Source organism: Protopterus annectens, chromosome 4.part0 (assembly GCF_019279795.1).
Source record: "Protopterus annectens isolate FY-2018-M chromosome 4.part0, PAN1.0, whole genome shotgun sequence".
NCBI lineage: Eukaryota > Metazoa > Chordata > Ceratodontiformes > Protopteridae > Protopterus > Protopterus annectens.
Window position 1 is genome coordinate 509,665,304 of NC_056733.1, and position 21,594 is coordinate 509,686,897.

General features: G+C 41.3%; 1 protein-coding gene across 2 annotated transcripts in view; it reads left to right on the plus strand.

Moving 5' to 3' along the window:
• Positions 1-21,594, plus strand: part of HECTD4 (HECT domain E3 ubiquitin protein ligase 4) — a 5,422,508-nt gene that overhangs the window by 2,609,135 nt on the left and 2,791,779 nt on the right. For both annotated transcript variants that reach the window (XM_044068422.1, XM_044068423.1), the window contains exon 29: positions 12,945-13,120. In XM_044068422.1, coding sequence (XP_043924357.1) covers positions 12,945-13,120 — 176 coding nt within the window. The remainder of the gene's footprint in view (positions 1-12,944; positions 13,121-21,594) is intronic.

The following is a 21,594-nucleotide window of genomic DNA, read 5'->3' on the forward strand; positions in this document are numbered from 1 at the left end:
CCCTTTTCTTATATTTATCAACCCTATATATTGTATTAGATTGGCAGTGTAATGCATGGTTACACCTTTTTGGGGCTATCCACGAAAGCAGATGCTGTTAGCTACTTGATGTTCTTCATGTTTCATTGTTGCAGTCATTACATTTGGGTTATCTGCTTGCAGTCGGCCTGATTAACAAAGTCTTGGGTCCTGTGTTGGTTGCTGTCCCTTCTTCCATGACGTCAGGGGTATAAAACATGCAGCCGACACAATTACATCAGTCTTTCTAGCTGTCCAGTGCCTGAAGCAGAAGCAGTTCGCAGGTGCCGGTTTGGCCGACTCCTGAAATTTATGTTTTTGAGTTTCAGAAATGAAGTCTTCAACTAAAGCGAAGTACCCCATTGGGGAAACTTTTTCTTGCTCCTTACCGATGTCAGTAAAAGTTAATAATTGCATTACTTGTGGAAAGCAAATACCTCACAAAGATTTTCATTCATACTGTATTCCTTGCCTAGGCCCCTACCACATCGTACCTTGCTGTCGGTTTTGTGCTTTATTTAATCAGCGCACTATCCGTCTGTATATTTTTGCTTCTCGGTTTAATTATCCAGAAATGTCGTTGGTTAGCCATCCGACTACTGGGATTCCAAAAAAATGCAAAGATAAAGACTGAGACAGGCCGCCGAGGTCCAAAGCTGCCGACGACTCTTCTCCTAAGCCTGTTCACCGGTACTCAGTGAGGCACTTTTGCAGCCCCTGATACCAACTACTTCTGACTCGCAGGCCTCTACTGAGACCCATTCGGAGTCTGGTATTCCGTGAGATGCTTCAACTGTGGAACCTATGGATGTCTTTACCTTGGATGGGTCCAGAGCCGCTGTGCAGGCACCGGCTTCTGAGGGTGTATTCAGGCTTACGGACTTGCATATTAAACCGACGCCTCCTTCTTCATTTAGGCCAAAATCTCGAAACATGCCTAAGAAAACGACACCCAGGCCACATGTTCTTCAGGCCTCTATGCCTAAAAAACAAATGATAAGAATGGCTGAAGATCTTATAACTCTAATCAGGGGAAGCCAACCTCCCCCTTCTAAGAGACCTAGGATTGAAGTTGTTTATGAATCTTCTGAACAGGATTCTGATTTTTCTGATTCTTCTGATTATCTTGATTTGCCCTTATCTACTTATGAGGATTCTGATACAGAGGACTCTATTCCCTCTGCTTCCCCTCCAGAGGATTTTTCTTTTGGTGAGACCTTGCATACTTTAAGGGAGCATTTCCACTGGGAAAGCCAGGATTTTTCTGATTCAAAAAAGAGGCTTAGGGATTTCTTACTCCTGCTTCAGCATAGGCCTTTAGCTGTACCTCCTGCACTAGACATTGTTGATGATGCCTTTTCAGAATCTAGTTTGGCCCCTGATTCTTTGCCTCCTGCTCCCAGAAAACCTGACAGATATTACAGGGTTACTGATTCTCACAAGTTCCTTTTTAAAAATCCTATTGCGGATCCAGAGACTATTTCACAGGGACCCAAGGGCATTAAGGCTTCTACTGCTAAAAATGCCTCTGATAGAGACTCCAGGGCATTGGATAGATGGAGTAAGAAAGTTTACACTTCTGCAACCTTGGCCATTAGGGCTTTAAACTGCCAGTTTCATATGTTAAAGTATCAACAGCATGTTATTGGATTGCTTAAACAAAAAAATATGTTAATTCCTGACTGTGCTGAAAATAAAGAATTACAAGATTTAATGCATTCTGTGAACAGGTTGAAAAACATAATTTGCAGTGTGGATTTGATTCATTAGAGGCCTCTTGCAGGGCTGCTGTTCCTGGGTCTGTGCTCAGAAGGCATAGGTTTCATAGGTTGATACTAGGCTATATGCCCTAGGGCATTTATCAGCCTAGCCAGAGTGTATTTGGTTTACGCCACCCCTTTAAAAATGGGTTTTACTGTGCCCTTTTTTTGGTTACTTTATTGAGCCTCTGTCTAGCAGTGACACAGAAGTGATCCCCGGAATGAACTTACGATCTCCCATCCACTCGTCAAGATTTCTCTTGAAGAGAGTCAGCGAGGGGCTCTGTCTGATATGGACTGGGATTCTATTCCAGAGTACTGGGAGCCTCTGGGTCAAGAATCTGTCTCTCCAGCATGTCTTATTAATTTCTGTGTTGAGATTCAAATCCCTTGAGCGCGTAGCTCTAGTGGATTTGTATTTTTTGAGGTGGAGCATGTCCATTAATTCTGGGTTGGACATGGCTTTATAAGTCAGGCATAGATTGCCTCTAAGTAGGCGGTATGCAACTGAGTAGAGCTGGAGTTTCTTTAACCTGGCAGCATACGTCATCTGTTTGAGACCCTTGATCCTCTTGGTGAGGTACTTTTGTGGTCTCTCCAGTTGCTGCAGGTGACGGGTAAGGTACATCCCAAACGGGGCATTGTATTCAATTATGGGCCTGATGAGGGATGAGTAAAAGGGCACAATGACCTCCTTGGATCTAGATGTGAACCCTTTCATGATGAGGTGGGCTATATAGAAGGTCTTTCTAACCACTTTGGCAACGTGGTTGTCAAAGGAGAGATTATCAACTTGGGTTCCCAGGTCCCTAATTACTTCCTCCGTACTTGGATTACTGCCTATATGGTAGTTTGTGGGCACTTTGTTTTTTCCAAAGGGTATGACTATACACTTCTTGGCGTTTAGTTTCAGGCCATGGCTTTGGCACCAGTTGTCCGTCTCTGTGAGACCCTTTTGGAGGATGCCTGTGTCAGCTGGAGAGTCGATTATGGCACCCAGTTTGCAGTCGTCTGCAAACTTGGTCAGCCATAGTCCTCCCATGTTGGCCTGTACCTCTGAAAAATATATACCGAACATGAGCGGTCCCAGGACTGAGCCTTGTGGAACGCCACTTGTAACAGGTTTAGAGTCTGACATAGCTCCCGCAATTCTGACCATGTGGGTTCTGTCCTTGAGCTAGTTTGCAACCCATCTTATGACATAGGGGTTGATATTTAGGCTGGAGAGCTTATCTATGATGCCAGAGTGGGGTATGGTGTCAAAGGCTTTTGCAAGGTCCAGGTAGGCAGTGTGGACTACCTTCCCTTCATCTATGGCCTTGGTGACTGTTTCGAAGAAGTCTACCAGGTTCAGGAGGCAGGATCTGCCTTTAACAAAGCCAAATTGTGTAGGATCTAGCATCTGTAGTTCCCCAATGTCTTTGTTTATGAGTCCCATGATGATCCCCTCCATGGCCTTGCAGACTAGGCTAGTCAGGCTTATGGGGCGATAGTTCCCAGGGTCCGTTGAGGCTCCACCTTTGTGGAGTGGGACCACTGTTGCTGTACGCCATTCCTTGGGTACATAACCTGTAGAAAGGCTGAGATTGAATGATAGAGTGAATTGATGCTTGTCTTAAGGAGCAAGGTTTGCCTGATCATGTTAAAGCTAAATTGTTGGATGTTCCCTTCAATCAGAACCACTTGTTTGGCAACAAGGCTGAGGTAGTTCTTAAAAAGATGGAAGATAAAGCTAAATCTATGCAAACTGTTAAAGATTTCTTACAAGTTCAGCCTCCTAGATTTAGTAGGCACTGGCCCTCTAAAAATTGGTCCTTTCCAGCCCCTTCCAGGTCTTCTCAAACCAAACCCAGACACAGCAGAAACCCCAGATTTCAGACCCAGGAGACACACAACACTAGGCAGTGGGGGGTTTCCGTACCCAAACCTGGAAGTAGTAAGACTCCCCCCCCTATGGAAAACTGTCTCAATGACTTGCTTTTAAAACTACCAAGCACTTCCCAACTAAATGCTCCTTTAGACGGAAAGATTGGTCTGCAGGCCTAAAAATTGGGAAATCATTACCCAGGACAAATGGGTTTTAAATATAGTGTCCCAAGGATACAGATTTCATTTCCACACATTACCAACACCAAGCAGGTGGCCAAATCTACCCCCAAATCAGTGGGCAGAGGCCCAAAATGAAGTACTCTATCTCTTAAACATGGGGGCTATTCTCTTGGTACCAGAAGAGGAAAAGGGACAAGGTTTCTATTCAAGACTTTTTCTGGTACCCAGAAAAGGCAATACATGGCTTCCTATCCTGGACCTTTCTATTCTAAACACCTTTCTGATGATTCCAAAATTCTGACTCTTCACCAGCTGCTTCCTATGCTAGGCAAGGATGCATGGCTGGCAACACTAGACTTAAAAGAAGCATACCTGCTCATCCCTATCAGGGAGTCTTGCAGAAGCTACCTACGCTTCAAAGCAGGATACATGCATTATCAGTTCTCTGCACTGCCCTTTGGCTTATCTACTGCGCCCAGGGTATTCACAAAGTGCCTACCTCCAGTCATTGCATTTTGCAGGCAAAGAAATATTCAAATATACCCATACCTAGACGATTGTCTAATTCAGGCAGAAAGGCCATTCTTTTGAATCATCTGGCCTTTGTTCAGAGGGTACTGACTTGTCTGGGGTTCACCATAAATGAAAAGAAATCCCACCTGGTACCCTGTCAACAAATTATATTCCTGGGAGCAAGCTTGAATACAACTTCCCAGATAGCTTTCCTCACACCAGAGAAACGGATTCATTTGACAACTTACTTCAAACAAGTGGCCACAAAAACCCAGCTATCTGCAAGGCAAATACTGCAAGCCTTGGAGTTCATGGCCTCCTGCATTCTTCTAATTCCATATGCAAGGCTGCATATGAGGAAACTACAATGGTATCTCAAAAGCCTATGGTGTCATCATTCATAGGATCTAGAAGCAGGGATTCCTATCATACCTTGCCTATGCCTAGAGTTCCTTTGGTGGGCAGAGGCGTCCCACCAAAACAGGGGACTACCATTCACATTACCCCTGCAGCCCAAATCTTAACAACAGACTCATCAGACTATGCATGGGGGGCTCACCTGGCAGGGAAGTGCATTCATGGCAAATGAAACCCAAGTCTAATGCACCTGCACATAAATCAAAAGGAAATGTTAGCTGTACAGAATGCTCTGACAGCCTTCAAGGAACACATTCTTCCAGGGCAACTAATGGTAAAGACAGACAACACCACTGTCATATGGTACATAAACAAGCAGGGGGGTACACATTCTTACCCCCTCTGCAGACTAGCTATGGCATTGTGGAACACAGCCTTGAGCTACCAAGTGAATCTACAAGCTCAATTCCTGCCAGGAAAACTAAATACACTGGCAGACGGACTAAGCAGAAACCTCATGGACCCACACGAGTGGAAACTGGAACCAAGGATTTTCAACATGTTGATAAGCAAATGGGGGAGCCCAGATATAGACCTGTTTGCCTACCCCAGAACCATCAACTGGACAAATTTTGCACAAGGATTCCCCACAAGCTAGCTTGGAAAGAGGATGCTCTATCCTTCAGCTGGAAAAACCTGTCAGTTTATGCCTTTCCTCCTCTGCCTCTGCTCTCCAAGGTACTACTAAAGATTAATCTGGACAAGCCAAGGACAGTTTTAATTGCACCAGACTGGCCTCACCAGCACTGGTACCGGCACTTGGCTCCATGGCACCTGCCTCATACTCCTTCCCTGTTGTCTCAGCAGGAGAACTAGATTCTGCATCCTCAGCTGCAAACCAGGAACCTAGCAGCCTGGCTAATTACCTAATCTCTCCTTTACCATCCCTCAGTAAATCAATGATGGATATCATTTTAGAGGCAAGGAGACCTAGTACTAGAAAATCTTATGCTGCAAAATGGAAAAGATTCTGTGCCTGGAACCAGTCTCAAGGAATGAACACAGCAGTGCCCAATTTATTTCAGATTCTACAATACTTGACTGAGATGCTTCATAAGGGCTTGTCTTTTTTCTCCATCAAAATTCATGCCTCAGCCATTTCAGCTCATTATAGCACAGAGCCTCCCCTCTTCTCTCACCCACTGTTCAGGCAGTTCCTCAGAGGGGCCAAAAATTTAAGGCCACCCAGGAGAGCTCCATCTCCAGCCTGGGATCTTAACTTTGTCTTGGAAAAACTCACTCTTCCTCCTTTCGAGCCAGCTGCTACTGCAAATTTAAAATTTCTTTCCTGGAAAACAGCTTTCCTTTTAGCAGTCACTTCTGCAAGAAGGGTATCTGAATTACAGGCCCTTATGGCAGTGGAACCTTTCATCATCTTTCATGCGGACAGGGTGTCCCTCAGAACCAATCCCTCCTTCATGCCCAAGGTTGTATCCAGTGTAGCTTCTAATCAGTCCATTCATTTGCCTACCTTCTTTCCTAACACACAGAACAAAGGGGAACGAATACTGCACACTTTAGATGTGCACAGACAGCTTAGATTCTACTTGGACAGGACAAAACCTCAAAGGAAATCTGAACAACTGTTTGTGGCATTTGCTGCAGGGACAGAGGGGAAAGCTATTTCAAAATTAATTTCTGCTATAAGCACCATGGAAAACCTATCCCACAGGGCATCAGACCCCATTCATCCAGGGCTGCATCTACCTCTACAGCCTTTCTCAGGGGCATCCCTGCTAGAGACATCCTAGAAGCTGCTACCTGGAGTTCTGTACTTACTTTCACCAAGCATTATCATTTGCCAATTTTCTCTAAATCCAGAGCTGGTTTTGCCACTGCAGTCTTGCAGGGCCTTATAGCTGGTCCTAATTCTATTTAAATTCCTCCTCCCAACCTTAGGTTTGGGAATCTACCCAAATGTAATGACTGCAACAGTGAAACACGAAGAACATAGTAAAGTTGTGTACACTTACTGTGTCCTGGTTACCCTCCATCCAGACCCCTTTCTTCTTTTGGCTATACCTCTACTCTTTTTTACTATGCTCTACAAGCTTTTTGGTGTATTTGCTTTTTTGTTGGAGGTATTTCCTTGTATTTGTAGATTTGATTGCTTCCCATTTGACCCATACCTGACATCTGCGGCAAGAAAAACTGATGTAATGGCATCGGCTGCATGTTTTATTCCCCTGATGACCTGACGTCATGGAAGAAGGGACAGCAACCGACGCAGGACCCAAGAATTTGTTAATCAGGCCGACTGAGGGCTACTGCAAGCAGATAACCCAAATGTAATGACTGTAACAGTGAATGCACTTGAACATCTGCATTTATGGTAAGTGTACACAACTGTACTTTTTCTCTGTAGCTGTTATGGGGCATGGTGTAGGGTTTTACCTGTGCATCACTGTCCCTCTTGCCTACAGAGAGAGCCTAACCATCAAGGGGTTTCACATAGTGTATTGGATTTTTGTCTTATGAACTCAAGGTTCAGGTTTGATTCCCTAATGAGATAATTAGCTAGGCTTGAAATAGCCCACAAGGGCAGTTAGCCTAGTACTGATCTATGAACCTGTGCTCAAATGGTCACTTTAGTTTGCTTTACCAAAAGGGCAGTATACTGGAAGCCTCTTCATGAGAACTGTATTATAAGCTCAAGCTGATGGTGATTTTTTCTAGTCTTCATACTTTGTTCTACTACTTTCTGCTGGTTGTTACCCCAGTTGGGACTCTGCTGCGAGTGAGATGTTCGAAGCAAGGTCAGAAATTTATGCCAGGTATTTATGGTACTGCTGAATCATTTTGAAAGCTTCTGTTGTAGCAGTTGAACTGAGTTTCCTTACCAGCTTTATCCATTTGCCATTATGCTAAAAGGCTTTTTATTTAATCCTCTCCATTTCTTCTGTTGGCAAATACATCAACATCTCATTCACCCATTTATTTCCTTTCATTTGAGAAGTACAAGAGAGACCCAGCCCTTTCACATTGCAGGGATATGAATTTGTGTGGCTTAATGCATTCTAACTTCCTACAAGACAGATGTGCTGTAGTTGCTACTGCAGGCTGTCTCTTTCTCTGTAGGCCATTGCCTTCTGTAGCAAGCCTGCTGCTTTCTCACTTGAGTCGTTTTTGAAATTAATCTGGTTTCCACAAGGAGATTACATTGCTCAGTTTGAAAACCCACTCACTGGGTGAACTGAACCAACTAAAAATGCTTATTTCCTTCCTCTTCTCGCACTGTATGCCATGTTGTGATTAGAAGTGTCACTGACAGATGTCTTACAAGTGTAAACCAGTTTTCTGGGGCATTTTGTGATTTTTTTTTTCCCCCATGCCTGTCAACCATCAAGCCCTCTCTGTTTGAACTTGAGCTCATTGCATCATTCAGGAAGCCATGAGTATTGTTTGTGTTCTTGTCTGCATACTGGCAATGAAGGCACTTTATTTAGCCTAATCCTCTCTCCTTCCTCTGAAGGACTGCTAGAGGCTGCTGTTGGCTTCACCTCTTCCCTAGCATGGGCTTTCCTGTCCTTTTTGCCAGTTCTGTAAAGTGCCCGAGTCACTAATCGAATTGAGGCCATTTGGGCTGTAGTCAGAGGTATATTCCTGTGCACCACTGGGCTGGGTTAAGAGTCGTATTTTGAGTGTCTTTTCTTATGTGGGCTTTGTTATATCTCCAGTGTTGAAGATATGATAATTTGCTAACAACCTGTACAACTGTTCTTGTGAGCAGGAAAGAACTGGAGAAAACATGATAACACCACACTTTTTATATACTGGCATAAGTAATGTGTTGATGGCAGGGGATATTACCAGATGGGACTGATGGAAAATGTACCTGATACAGATGTCTCCAGCAGGAAGAGTCCTATGTTGTGAGTCTTTTGTAAAAATTGCCATTATGGTTAGTTTCATGGTGAGTCTCTCAAAAAAACATGCATAGGGTGTCATGTGTTCTAGACTTTGTGTAAATTGCAAGGTGTTAGCTGTCATAGACAATTTAAAGATGACACTTCAGTAATTAATCAGCTCTCAGCTGGTGTAGATTTTTCCATTCCACTGTTGCTGAAAATAATTTCTAACACTGAAACTGTTCAAAGCAGTTGTCCTTGTAGAAAAATTAGACGTCTGGTTTGTTAAAACATTAGGTATTCTCTTTTAATGTTTAATTTTAATTTGTGTTTAACTTAAACATTAACCTTAGTAGTAGTAGTTGAATCATCCAGCAGCACACAAACTCTTCCCATACAACTTAACAAACCAAGTTATTCAGAGATCTCCCCCTCTCTACTAGCAAGTAATACCATTACCTCAGACAGATTAAAACTACTACTGCCTACCCCCAAATTTAAATTTTGTCTAGTATTACATTACAAGCCCACCCCAGATAAACAACAATCTCGCAGCATATTTTATCAACTGCACACATCAATACAATGGGAGATATACACCCAAATCCAGGCCCAATCAATATTCATACATCCACTGACAGCCAAGCTGACCAAATGTTTCCCCACACCCATTCATCTACCACCAGGCTAGCTTATCCAATATCTCAACACACACTTCACCTAATGACTATAAACATTCGCAGTATTTGCAATAAAACTACTGAGTTCCATGCCTGGCTAGCTACCCACACCCAAACATTATTGCAGTAACAGAAACATGGCTGAAACCACAAATTGCTGACACTGAAATTCTCTCTACAGGATATAACATAATTAGTTTGGGCAGACTTCATAAAAAGGGTGGCAGTGTAGCATTAATCTATCAAAACTCACTACAAATAACCTATGCAAAATCTGTCCCCTCTTTTGGTAATGTAGAGCTACTACTTACATTCTTTCACATAAATAGAAACAAACAAATATGCATAGCAGTTATTTATATTCCCCCAGACTACAATATCTACATACTTGAAAACGTGTTGTCTTGGCTAAATCAGAGTATACTTCATGAATCTATAATAATAGGAGACACCTATATTGACTGGCTAAACTTAGACTCCCCCTCTCCAGTAAACAGCATCAATCTTCACAGTTTTACCCAACTCATCACTACTCCCTCTCATGGTCTAACAGACTCTGAATCCACCCTAGACTGGATACTTGTAACACATCCCCAAAACTACTCCAACTCAGGAACCCTGCCAAACACATTAAGTGAACACCTTCCAGCATATACCTATAGAACTCGCCTTCATGTAGTCAAAATGCCCTCATATAAAACCTCCAGGAACCTGGCCCACTTTGACTAGGATAAATTTATAAATATTTTAAACTCCCAAAACTGGAACCCATTAAAACACTCGCCTTGGATGAAGCCATTGACTATTTCAACAAACTCTTTTTGAATACTCTCAATAGCCTAGCTCCAATGCGTACTAAATGAACCAAAACTAACCATCCTCCCTAGTTAACAAGACTAACCAAACAACTATGTCTCTTAGAAACAAAGCATGGAAAATATTGCTGAAAGACAGAACACAACAAAATGAACTCCACTACAAACAACTCTGCAACAAATCAAAAAAGCTAGTAATACAAGATTGTAAAGATTATTTCTCTGATAAACTATCCACGTCATATAACAATCCCAAACAGTTTTGGAAGTCTTATCTCCTCTTTATTTAACCCGGGCACCATCCAAAACCCATCCCCTGCACCAGAAAAAAGCCCACAAGAAATCTCCCAAGCCTTTAATACCCACTTCATCTCTACCATCCAAAAGCTACTCAAAGACTGCCCATCCAGCTCAAACATACACTTCCCAACTCAAACAGAACACACACCCACTACACAACCAGGCAATTCCTTCACTATTCAACCTGTACCCACCTCTGATTTTGAAATTCCTAAAACAGCTCAAACCTTGCTCTCTCTCTGCAGATAATCTTCTCCAAGAATATCTGCAAATAGTAGCTAGCTCAATAGCATATCCAGTTACCATTCTTATAAATCGCTGTCTCACTGAATCTTACATTCCTCTCCTATAGAAAAAATCCATCATTACCCCACTACACAAAGGGGGTAACGCCTATGATCTTTCCAGCTATCGCCCTATCCCTATACTCTCCCCTCTATCTAAAATCTTGGAAAAATTTGTTCACTCACAACTACTCAAACACCTCTCAAATAATAGTCTTCTATCCCCTACCCAACATGGTTTCCTGCCAGGGCATAGCACCATTACTGCCCTATTATCTTTCACCAAATCTGTCAATAAAGCCTTGGATGCAGGCCATCCTACCTCAGTAATCCTACTAGACCTATCTAAAGCTTTCGACACAGTGTCACATGTTAAGCTAGTAAACCAACTATCAACACTAGGTTGCTCCCCAAAATCCCTCCGCTGGTCAGCTGGTATACCTCTTACCTACAGAACAGGGAACGATCAGTAAAATGTTTACATGTGCATTCTCAGTACCAGCCTAACAATATAGGAGTACCACAGGGATCCATTTTAGGTCCACTACTGTTCAATATCTTCATCAATGACCTGCACAAAGCCCCCCTAATCCAAAACATCATCCAATATGCCGATGATTCAACAATTATATCCACCTCTAAGACTTTCTCAGACCTCCTCACAGTTACACAACAGGCCTTTACTTCTATCGAATCATGACTTATTAAAGCATAACTAATGCTAACCCCAAAAAAAACTAAACTTTTACTTTCCAAAACAAAGCCACCCAACATTGACTTTAAAATCCTGGTTAAAGACGGCACAGAAATTGAACTAGTGAAAACAGCCAAATTACTAGGTATAACAATAGATGATAAACTCGCATACGAACAACACATCCTAACCGTAATCAAGAAAACCCATTTCAAACTAGGCAAACTATACCGTCACAAACTACCTGGATAAATATACCAAAATAAAACTAGCCAATATCCTACTCATCCCCTCCCTTCTATATGGTAGTGCCATTTTCACTAACTTGCACACAACTGCCACAGTTTTTTGTTCATGCAAAAGGCTGTCACTGTTTATAAGTCGAATAAAGGAATTGCCTTTTTATCGAATTATTGTCTTCATTTGACGGTCTTGGAGTCTCTTCCTAACTTGCACACAACCCTTAGTAATAAACTACAATCCTGTTGTAACAAAATAGCCAAATTCGCCTCCGGAAAACCTCACTGTTCTCATCACTGCCATGCCATCACTGAACTAAGATGGCTAGAGTTTTCCCACCATCTACAATACACCCCAACTAACCTTAGCCCACAGACTAATTTCTAAACCAAATGACTGCCCTGCCCTTAACTCAGTCCTACAAACATACAGCCCCACTAGAACACTAAGATCTTCCTGTAAAACTGATGCTTACAGTAGCTAAAGCCAACAAAAGAGCAGGACAATGCCTGTTCTCCCATACCATAGCTAAGCTATGGAATAACCGTCCATAAGAAATAACCCAAATTGACCACCCAAAAGCCTTTAAGGTAGGCCTAAAAAAACATTATCTAGACAATCCATCTGCACCTGCCTCAAAAGCAAACCACCTTAAACAATATACTTCATCAAATACAAGAAATGACAAAATCTTTGCCAAAAAAAAACATTCTTCACATTTATTAGTGTATCCTTGCTATATAGGAGACTGGAATCTCACCAAAGAAGGAAATGATGTAACACTATTATTCAATTGTAAAATTCTAGTTTATTTTCCACCTGTCATGTCTTCTGTGTGTGTATATGTTCTATGTTTTTTTCTTCCTGTTATATCAGTAACATTGTTATATTGTATTTAATTATTGTGTTCCTTTGTATTTTGCTTGTGGAGCTTTTCTCCCCGGGCCTCCACTGAAAATGGGTCTTTGACCCAGTGGACTTTCCCGATCAACAAATGTTAATAAATAAATAAATCCTTATTTTCTTAGCATTGTGGCTTATATGTACACCCTGATAATAGGTTGACTTGAAATTTACATTGAAACTCTGGGCCATTTGCAAATGGGCATGCATGTTTTATACAGAGATGTTTTGAGGGAGAATGTAACATGAAAGGAGTTTTGACTTTGAGTAAACATTCAAATGCCATAGCAAGGTGCTACTGTTGCAGTTTTCTTTGTGCTTGCGATGAGCAAGAGAAAGTCGGAACCCTTTATCTAGCCCAGATTTGTATTTCCATATTATGAAAATATAGACAAGTGTATTAAAATGTTTATCTTATTTCAGAGAAAAATTTTTTCAAGAAGTAAATTCACTTGTGCCGAAGACTTCCCACCCAATGGCTAAAACAAAGGCTTTAGTGAAGAGTCTTATGAACAGAGCTGAATTACTTCTCCATGTTACCATTGCTGCCCAGCCTGGGATTTCAAGAAGTGTTTCTGACACACCGGCAGAGTCTCCAGGTAATTCAAGTAAATTTTTAATAAGGTGCATTTCCAAGGATATTTCCAGCTGCAGTGTGATTGCTAGCAAAATATTAAAATTACAAAAATGTCATCTGATAGTTTTATAAACAAGCCTCAGAATATTGTAATTCATATCCTTGCACGGTTTTGTCCCGATTTTAATGCCTTTGATTAGAGGAAATTAAATGCTGTATTCAGAAGACCTGTTGTATTTATGTATCTGTTTGCTTTTCTGTGATGAACTGTACTTTTAGACTAGCAAGATTTCACCTCAACATATGAAAGAATGTCCGGTGCTCATCATATTAATCACTGTTGCAGGAGCCTTAGCTTATATGAGTTGTATCTTGCATAGGATATAATAGACAGCCTCCAAAGCTTCACAACACCTTCCATGTGCCATAACCCACAGTCCGCTTAAGGTAAGCTGACTAAAAATACAGGCTTGTGTGCCAAGCCCTTCAAAGCTTTTCTATTGCTGAATAGTGTGCTCCTCTGAGGCTTTTGAGGCTTGACTGTCAGCTCGCTGTGTTCCTTTGCTGGGCAGGTAAGTTCCCTTTGGGAAGAAAAAAAATCCCATTTAAAAAAATAGTTTAATGACTCTTTCCTTTTCAGGAAAGTTATTTCAAAACTAGGAGTCTGTGTTGTACTTTTAAATGAAAGCACACTTTTTTTCCTCCTTTCAGTTAAAACTTGTTTTAAAGTAATTGGTAACTATTTCTAGAAAGTTATTTTACTTTTTGTGACTAGCAAAATGTTTAAAAGTACGTTTTAGTGTGTTTTATGTGAAAAAAAAGTGACTTAATGAATAATTTTAGGCATTATTGGCACAAACTGTTGGTTTTTCTTCCAGCCACAAAATGAAAAAGTTATTCAAACAGCCTTTGCCACCACAGCAGGCTGGCAGTTTTCCTCAGCCACAGGTGGATGACTGCTGTGGCCATTAGTTGAATCTCAAACCATTCGTATTTTACCTCAGATCCCTGTGGTGTAGCACCTACAACCATTGTGGACTGGGAGTTATCCACATCCTCTGCAGCTGTTGGGGTCCCCTCAGTCAACAAGGGAGAGCCACTCTTATCGGTTCCAGGAGAGGGTACAGGGAAGCCTTCCCTGTTTGGTTAGGATGTTATGTCCATCCCTGGAGATGCTGCTGCCAATAATAATTCTGTTGGCTCCATCTTCCTGTAAAAAGAAATAGAAAACTTAACTATGTATCTACTCCTCCTCAAGTTTTCTTAGACTGGAGTTGTTTACTGGGTCTGGCTTGAGTTATAATTCAGGCTCTCGATCCTTCTAAAATAGTTTCTGGTAAAGGAAAGAGGGTTACCTGTTTTCTGAATCTGGACAGGAAGATGAAGGGACAGCTACAGGATTTTCTCCTCAGATTTTTGATTCAGACTCTGAGGGGAGCTGAATTTCTGATTCTTCCCGTGGAGTGTTCTAATTCTTTAAGACTATTTACAGAATGTGCCAATGTTTTCAGTGAGAAAACACTGAAGTTTTTCAGGTCCTCAGAAAATACTGAGCTGTTATAAAAGGAATTTCAAGAACCTTCATCCATTCCTCCTGTTATGTCAGCTTTTGAAGGATGTGTGTCACTGACTGTTGTTGTTGTTGTTGTGTCTTTCGGCTTTTCCCGGTTAGGGGTTGCCACAGTGGAACTCCGGTCCGCTAATGATTGGTAGTTGATTTTTACGTGCCGAGTTACCTGCCTTGACGCACAACCTAATATTCAGCCAGCTGCCCCTAAAAAGGCAGATGGGAAGTATAAAGTTCCTCAGTCTTACTGTAAACCAACAGCTATACCTTTAGTTAATCTTACTGTTTTTAAACAGTTAGTTACTTCATAGCCTACTCTTTTTGTTAAAGATGGGTAGATTGTTGATGAGTATGGGGAAAAAATGTACGCTTATATGTTAAAGTTTGTTCTGACAAATTGTGAAAGTATAAAAAATGTTTGGTTTACCGTTTCTTCTTCTGAGAAAACATTTGCTTTTTAATTTAGTTCTGTTGTACAAGTCACTAGTCATTGTTCAGTGTGTGTATGACTCAGCTGATACTTCTGCCAGAGCTATGGCCACTGGAACTGTTTTGAGGAGGTTTGCCTGGCTGTCTTTGCAAAACCTCCAGGATGATGGAAAAAATGAGAGTTTAAATTGACCTGTGAATAGAGATTTAGTTTTGGCCCCTTGGCAGCTGAGGTGATCAGAAAGTGTAATGAAAGCGGTAAGTTTATACAGGGAATCTCTTAAAAAGATTTTTCAGCCCTCCTTTTCTGAATCTTCTGAGGGATTCTCTAACCTCTCATCCATTTTTGGCAAAAAACAAAATAAACAACTGGCTCACTGACAGAACCCACACTGTGAAAGTAGCAGACTCCAAATCTGACTTCAGACCAGTGACAAGTGGAGTACCACAGGGTTCAGTCCTGGGTCCTCTCTTGTTTGGTATCTACTTTACTGAAGTACAGGCTAACACAGCAAGTCTTTGGCTAACGAAGTTCGCAGATGACTGCAAACTAGGAGACATAACTGAAACTCCTAACGATGTAGACATCCTACAAAAGGGCCTCACCGAGACAGATGCCTGGTGTCAAAGCCATGGCCTCAAGCTCAGTACCAAAAAGTGCATTGTCATCCCCTTTAGTAAAAACTCTGTACCTATGAACTACCACGTAGGTGGTAGTCTACTTAACACCGACAGTGTGATGAGACCTTGGGACACAGGTGGACAGTAGTTTCTCCTTTGATCATCACATCGCCACAGTAATCAGGAAATCCTTCTTCGTGGCACACCTCATCACAAAAGGTTTCTCATCCAGGAAAAAAGAGGACATTGTTCCCCTCTTCTCATCACTCATTAGACCCATTATAGAGTGGAATGCCCCTTTTGGTATGTACCTCACAAGACATCTACAACAACTGGAAAGGCCGCAGAGATACCTCACAAAGAGGATTACCGACCTCTAACAGATGCCCTACACAGACCGTCTCAAAAAACTCCAGCTTTACTCCATCACATATCGCCTTCTCAGAGGCGATCTCTGCCTAACATACAAAGCTATGTCAAACCCAGAGCTGTTGGACATGCTCCACTTAAAGAAATCCCAATTCCTCCAAGCTACATGCTCTAGGGACCTAAACTTTGTCACTACAATAAACAGAACATGCTGGAGGGATAGAGTCCTGTCCCAGAGATTTCCCATACTCTGGAACAAACTACCTATCTATATCAAACAAAGCTTCTCATTAGCACTCAAGAAAGATCTTGATGATTGGATGGGAAGTAGTAAATTCACCCCGGAGATCACCTCTGTGGCTCTGGTCGACAGGGGCACAGGAAAATAATTTTCTTGGGTGGCAAAAGCCAGGGTACCTTTTTGGCTAAGCTTGTATAAGACCCTAGGGCTGATAGCCTAGTACCTACCTATGAACCTATAAATCCTGGGTTTTACCATAAAGTTTCAGAAATCAGTCCTGGTTCCTTCTAAAGTTCATGTTTTTCTTGATTGCAGGATCTAGACAATTCCCATGCTAGCAGCCCTGCCTCCACCCAAGACTTTCTCTCTAATCACCATTTTTCAGACTCTTCTTCCTCTAGCTTCAATCACAGCCATGGATTTTTTTCAGGGTTCTAGGATTCATGACCTCCAGCATTCCTGTACTACCCGTAGCTAGACTCCATATGAGAAAACTGCAGTGGCTCCTAAATGTGGCTTCAGCACTGTCATCCACTGGATTTTCTAGTTCCTTTCTTTACATGCATCAGACTCGAGCTTCAGTGGTGGATTCATCAGCTTTCTTGAAACCCAGGATTCAACCCCCCAATCCCATCTCGGGAACTTTTTTCAGCTGCTTCAGTTCCCTCACAGTCCATGGTCTCTGGCTTCCTTATCAGATATCACATTACAGCAACGTAAAGGAAATGAGAGCTCTCCTTTTAGCTCTTCAGGCTTTTCATTCCCACTTTCTTCCAGAGTCTCTCAAAATCTTCCCAGACAACACCAAAGTGATGGTGTATATCAATAAGCAAAGGGGAGACATTGTCCTACCTTCTTTGCAGACCTGCCCTTCAGGTCTGGGATCTAGCTAACCAGTACTGAGTGGTTCTTCAGTCTGTCTGTGTTCCTTCAGAGCAAAATATGATGGCAGACTTTTTGAGCAGGTCCAGTGCATAGTCCTCATGAGTGGATGTTTCACAGAGATGTCTTTCTGGACATTTTTCATCAGTGGGGTACTCCACAGGTAGATCTTTTTGCCTTCCCTTTAAACAGACCGCTTCCTCTTTTTTGCATCAGAGTCCCAATTCTTCTGGCTTGGAAGGTGGGCACCTATATTTTCCTTTGAAGAGGATGTTTCTCTACGCCTTTCCTCCCCTTCCTCCCACTCCGAGCATCCTGCTCAAAATCAATCATGAGTTCCCCAAAATGTTGCTGGTGACTCTCTTTTGGCTCAGACAGCATTGATTCCCCAGGGTCAATCACCGCAAGCTACCTCACAGGGTGGACCTTCTCACACAGGACAAGGGGTCTCTGATCCATCCTCAATTTTCCACTCTTCAGCTGACACTGTGAGCGATAGGGTTTTGATAACTTTTAGGCACCTATTTTCTGAGGACGTGTTAAAGGGTCTGCAAGAGGTAAACTCACTAGCAGGAAATCATATTTGTCCAAATGGAAGAGATTTTCTGTCAGGTATCTTTCTTGTAACCAGGATCCATTTTTGTGGAAATCCCTCTGGTTCTGTCTTATTTATGTGAATTGCTCTATGCTGGGTTAGTATATTTTTCTGTTAAAGCTCACCTTTCAGCTGTTTTTGTTTGTCTGCCATTGACTCCTTCTCTTGTCTCTAGGTTTGAGGCCATACAATTTCTTAAAGGTGTCCTTCATATCAGGCCTCCCAGGAAGCCTATTCCACCCTCCTGGGACCTCAGTTTTGTGTTTGAGAAATTCACTCAGACTCCTTTTGAGCCTGCAGCTTCTGCTTCTATGCAACATTATACTTGGACGACTGTTTTTCTTTTGGCCCTTACTTCAGCTAAGAGAGTCTTTGAACTCCAGGCTCTTTGGGCTGTTCCTCCTTTATTAGTCTTTCATTGGAACAGGGTGTCTTTATACTAATCCTCCTTTTATCCCCAAGGTGGTTAATGAATTGTCTCAATCAGTCTATTAAGTTGCCCTCCCTTTTTCCTTCTCCCCCAGTCTGCTAGTGAGAAGTTCTTCACAGTTTGGATTTGCATAGACAGCCAAGATATTATTTGGATAAGACTAAGGCTGTTCATAAATCTGAGCAACCTTTTGTTTCCTTTCATCCCAGATTTGGCAGTTTTTAAGCAAACCATATCATCCTGGATTGCTAAGGCCATTTCTTTTTGTTATTTATTTCATGATAAATGTTTTTGTACCTCTGTAAAGGTTCAGTCTTCTAAAGCTGTTGCTTTCTATAGTATTTTTTTCAAAGGATTCCATACCAGTTCCATCCTTGAGGCCGCTACTTGGACTTCTGTCAATACCTTCACTGAGCATTACAACGTGGATGTTGTTTTTTTCCCCAGAGCAAGAGCTGACTTTGCCAGAGTTATCCTGCATGGGTTTCTAGAAGGCTCCTCTTGTGCCTTCCTTCTCCGGCGTTTCCTCTTTAGTACTCTCCCTTATGTAAAAAATACTGCAGCAGTGATATGGAAAGACATAGTACAGTTGTGTAAAATCTTACCATAACAGTAGATGTCCTTCTCTTCACTGTTGCAGTATTCCCTTCCCTTCTGCACTGCCCTATTCCTTTGTCTTACTGGTCTGGAATTCCTTTCTGCTTTCTCCTTCTGGATGCACATTTTCCTTCTAATTCCTAGGAGCATTTGTTCCTCCCGGGGCTTTTCACTTCTGAGGTATGTACATCCAGATGTCACCTTTATGCCCTGTGCCTTGAGTGGGGAGCACACTTGTGTAACATGCGATGTCTGTATGTTCCTAAAGCTTTGGAATACTGGACAGACAGTGGGCTGCTGTTGGCAGGGAATCTCTTATGGAAAAGAATACTGCAACAGTGAAGAGAAGGACATCTACTCTTCTGTTAAGATTTTACACAAAGGAACTTTCCTCCTTCCCAGGTGGGGAAAGGTTTTTATTTGTGTTTTTTTTTTTTTTTATCCGAAAATATATTTATTACATTATCACTTATGACATAGCCAACCATACATTTATGTAAATGAAAACAAACCATATTAACACAGTCTTAGTTGCAAGCATTTTACATCACAAACCATATTGACGTCATTTTAATTGCAAACATTATACATCATTTATAATCTACCCAATCAGTGTTAGTCAAACATTACATAGCTCATTCAGATCCTGCCTTCTTTTAAACCTCATTTGTGCCCTGTATGTGTTTACACAGTTCACATTTTTCCTATGTAATTTGCTCCTATCCTTTTCTAAAGATCTGAATTCCAGCTATTTTGTCTCTCTTACTATATTCACTACTTCTAGTACAGTTGGTTTAGACTTTAATTTCCATTTTCTAGTAATTGCGTTTTTGGCAGCCACCGTAATTAGATGCAGCAAGCCCTTAGTATGTGTACGCAGTTTCGATTCTGTATCATGGGTTAGAAAAATAATTTCCCTAGTTACACCAATTTGCTCACCCAGTATCTCTGATAGAGTCGTCTTCTGGGAATCTTTAAAGTCTTCCAATTCATTACACTCCCAGAAAATATGTTCCCAATTACCTTTTCCTTCCTCATAATACCTCCAACATTTGCTGTCTACCTGAAGAAAAAAATTTCTGCAATGTACTTGTGGTATAAAAATATCTTTGTAAACATTTCCAAGCAAAAATCCTAAATCTTCTAGATTTTTTTTGCATATTTGGGAGGCATTGTGTCTTTGTGAATTATCCAGTCTCTCTTCCCAATCATTTCTAACCTTCTGTGATTGATTCTTATAGTTATAATGCAATATTTTGTATGCTGTACTAATGATTCCTTTTTTAACAGCAGTTTCTGTTCTAGATTCTACTAAAAAACTCTACCAGTGCTGGTGTTTTGTTTAGTAGCCCCCTCTTTCTTTGCCTATACTTTGATATCAATCCTTGATAGGGATGGCAATCTCTAACCTGCAGTCCAAATAAATTATTGGTGTCTTCCCATTCTATTGTCTTTCTCTCTTTAATTATTTGATCCCAGTACCTTGGTTCCTTTGCCATTTTTTCAATAAATTTTAGCCCTCTCTTGCATATTGTCTGTTTCCCTAATTGCAGTCATCCCTATCAGCAGAATCTCCTTTCTCCATTCTTGTGTTGGCTTAGTTTTTAGAATACTGTCTGCTATTTTGTAATATATTCTGTATGGTTATTGTTTCTCTCCGTAATGGTCTGCATCCAAAGTCTGTGTCTCCTCCTTTCTTGAGTTTCCCCCATTTGCATCATCATCCCTTTCCACATTGGATTCTATGGTTCTGCTTGTGCTATGTATAGGATCCTTAACTGTGTAGCTCTGAAATTCCCTTTCAAATCAGGTAATCCCGAATTGCCTTATACTTTTGGAAGGATCAGCTTATCCCACTTGACACTTGCCATCCTCCCTTCTAGATCAAATCCTTCAGCTGTATGTTAATTGATATCCTCAACTTCCCCTCTGGTTGGTAAAAATAGGCCTGCCCAGTGTACAAGACCAAACAGGCTAAAAACATGTTAACTGCTTATATCTTAATATCCATATATTGGAGCTTCCAATTTCTCAGTTTTTTTGTATTATCTTTCATTTAGTCTTTTCCCAGATATCTTTAGCTGCCTCACTGGGATCATTTTAATACATACTCCTAAATATTTCAATCCTCATAAATATGGATATTGCTGAACCAGTTTGTGTGTGGGTACATAATTTACCACTGTTGCCTTAGCTTAAGCTTCATTGATTTTGTATCCCAAAAATATTTGAAACTGTCTCAAAATGTTCCACAACACTATAATGTCCTTTTCTGGTTTTATCAGGTATAAAACAATATGATATGCAAATAGAACCAGCTTTTCTTGACTACCATACCAATTATATCCTTAATTTATGAGTCCCTTATTTTCGTTGCCAGTGGTTCTAAATATAATGCAAATAACAAAAGGAAAAGAGGACATGCCTGCCTGGCTTCTCTGCTCAAGCAGAAATTATTAGAGAGGAACCCACCTACTTTAAATATCACCTCTGATCCCTTATATATCCTCCTCATCAACCTTATAATTTTATCAGGAATGCAAATGTGTCCATTGCCCTGCTCATAAAATCCCAGCTTACTCTGTCATCTGATTTCTCTGCATTAAGTCCCGGCAGCAGCAGTGATATTTTCTTACATTTTGCGTCCCTCTAGAATCTTTAGTGTTCTGTTAATGTTGTCAAATGTTTGCCTCCCCTCCACAAAACCACATTGATCCATATCTGTCAGTTTTGGCATCACTTTTTCCATTCTTTTAACCATTATA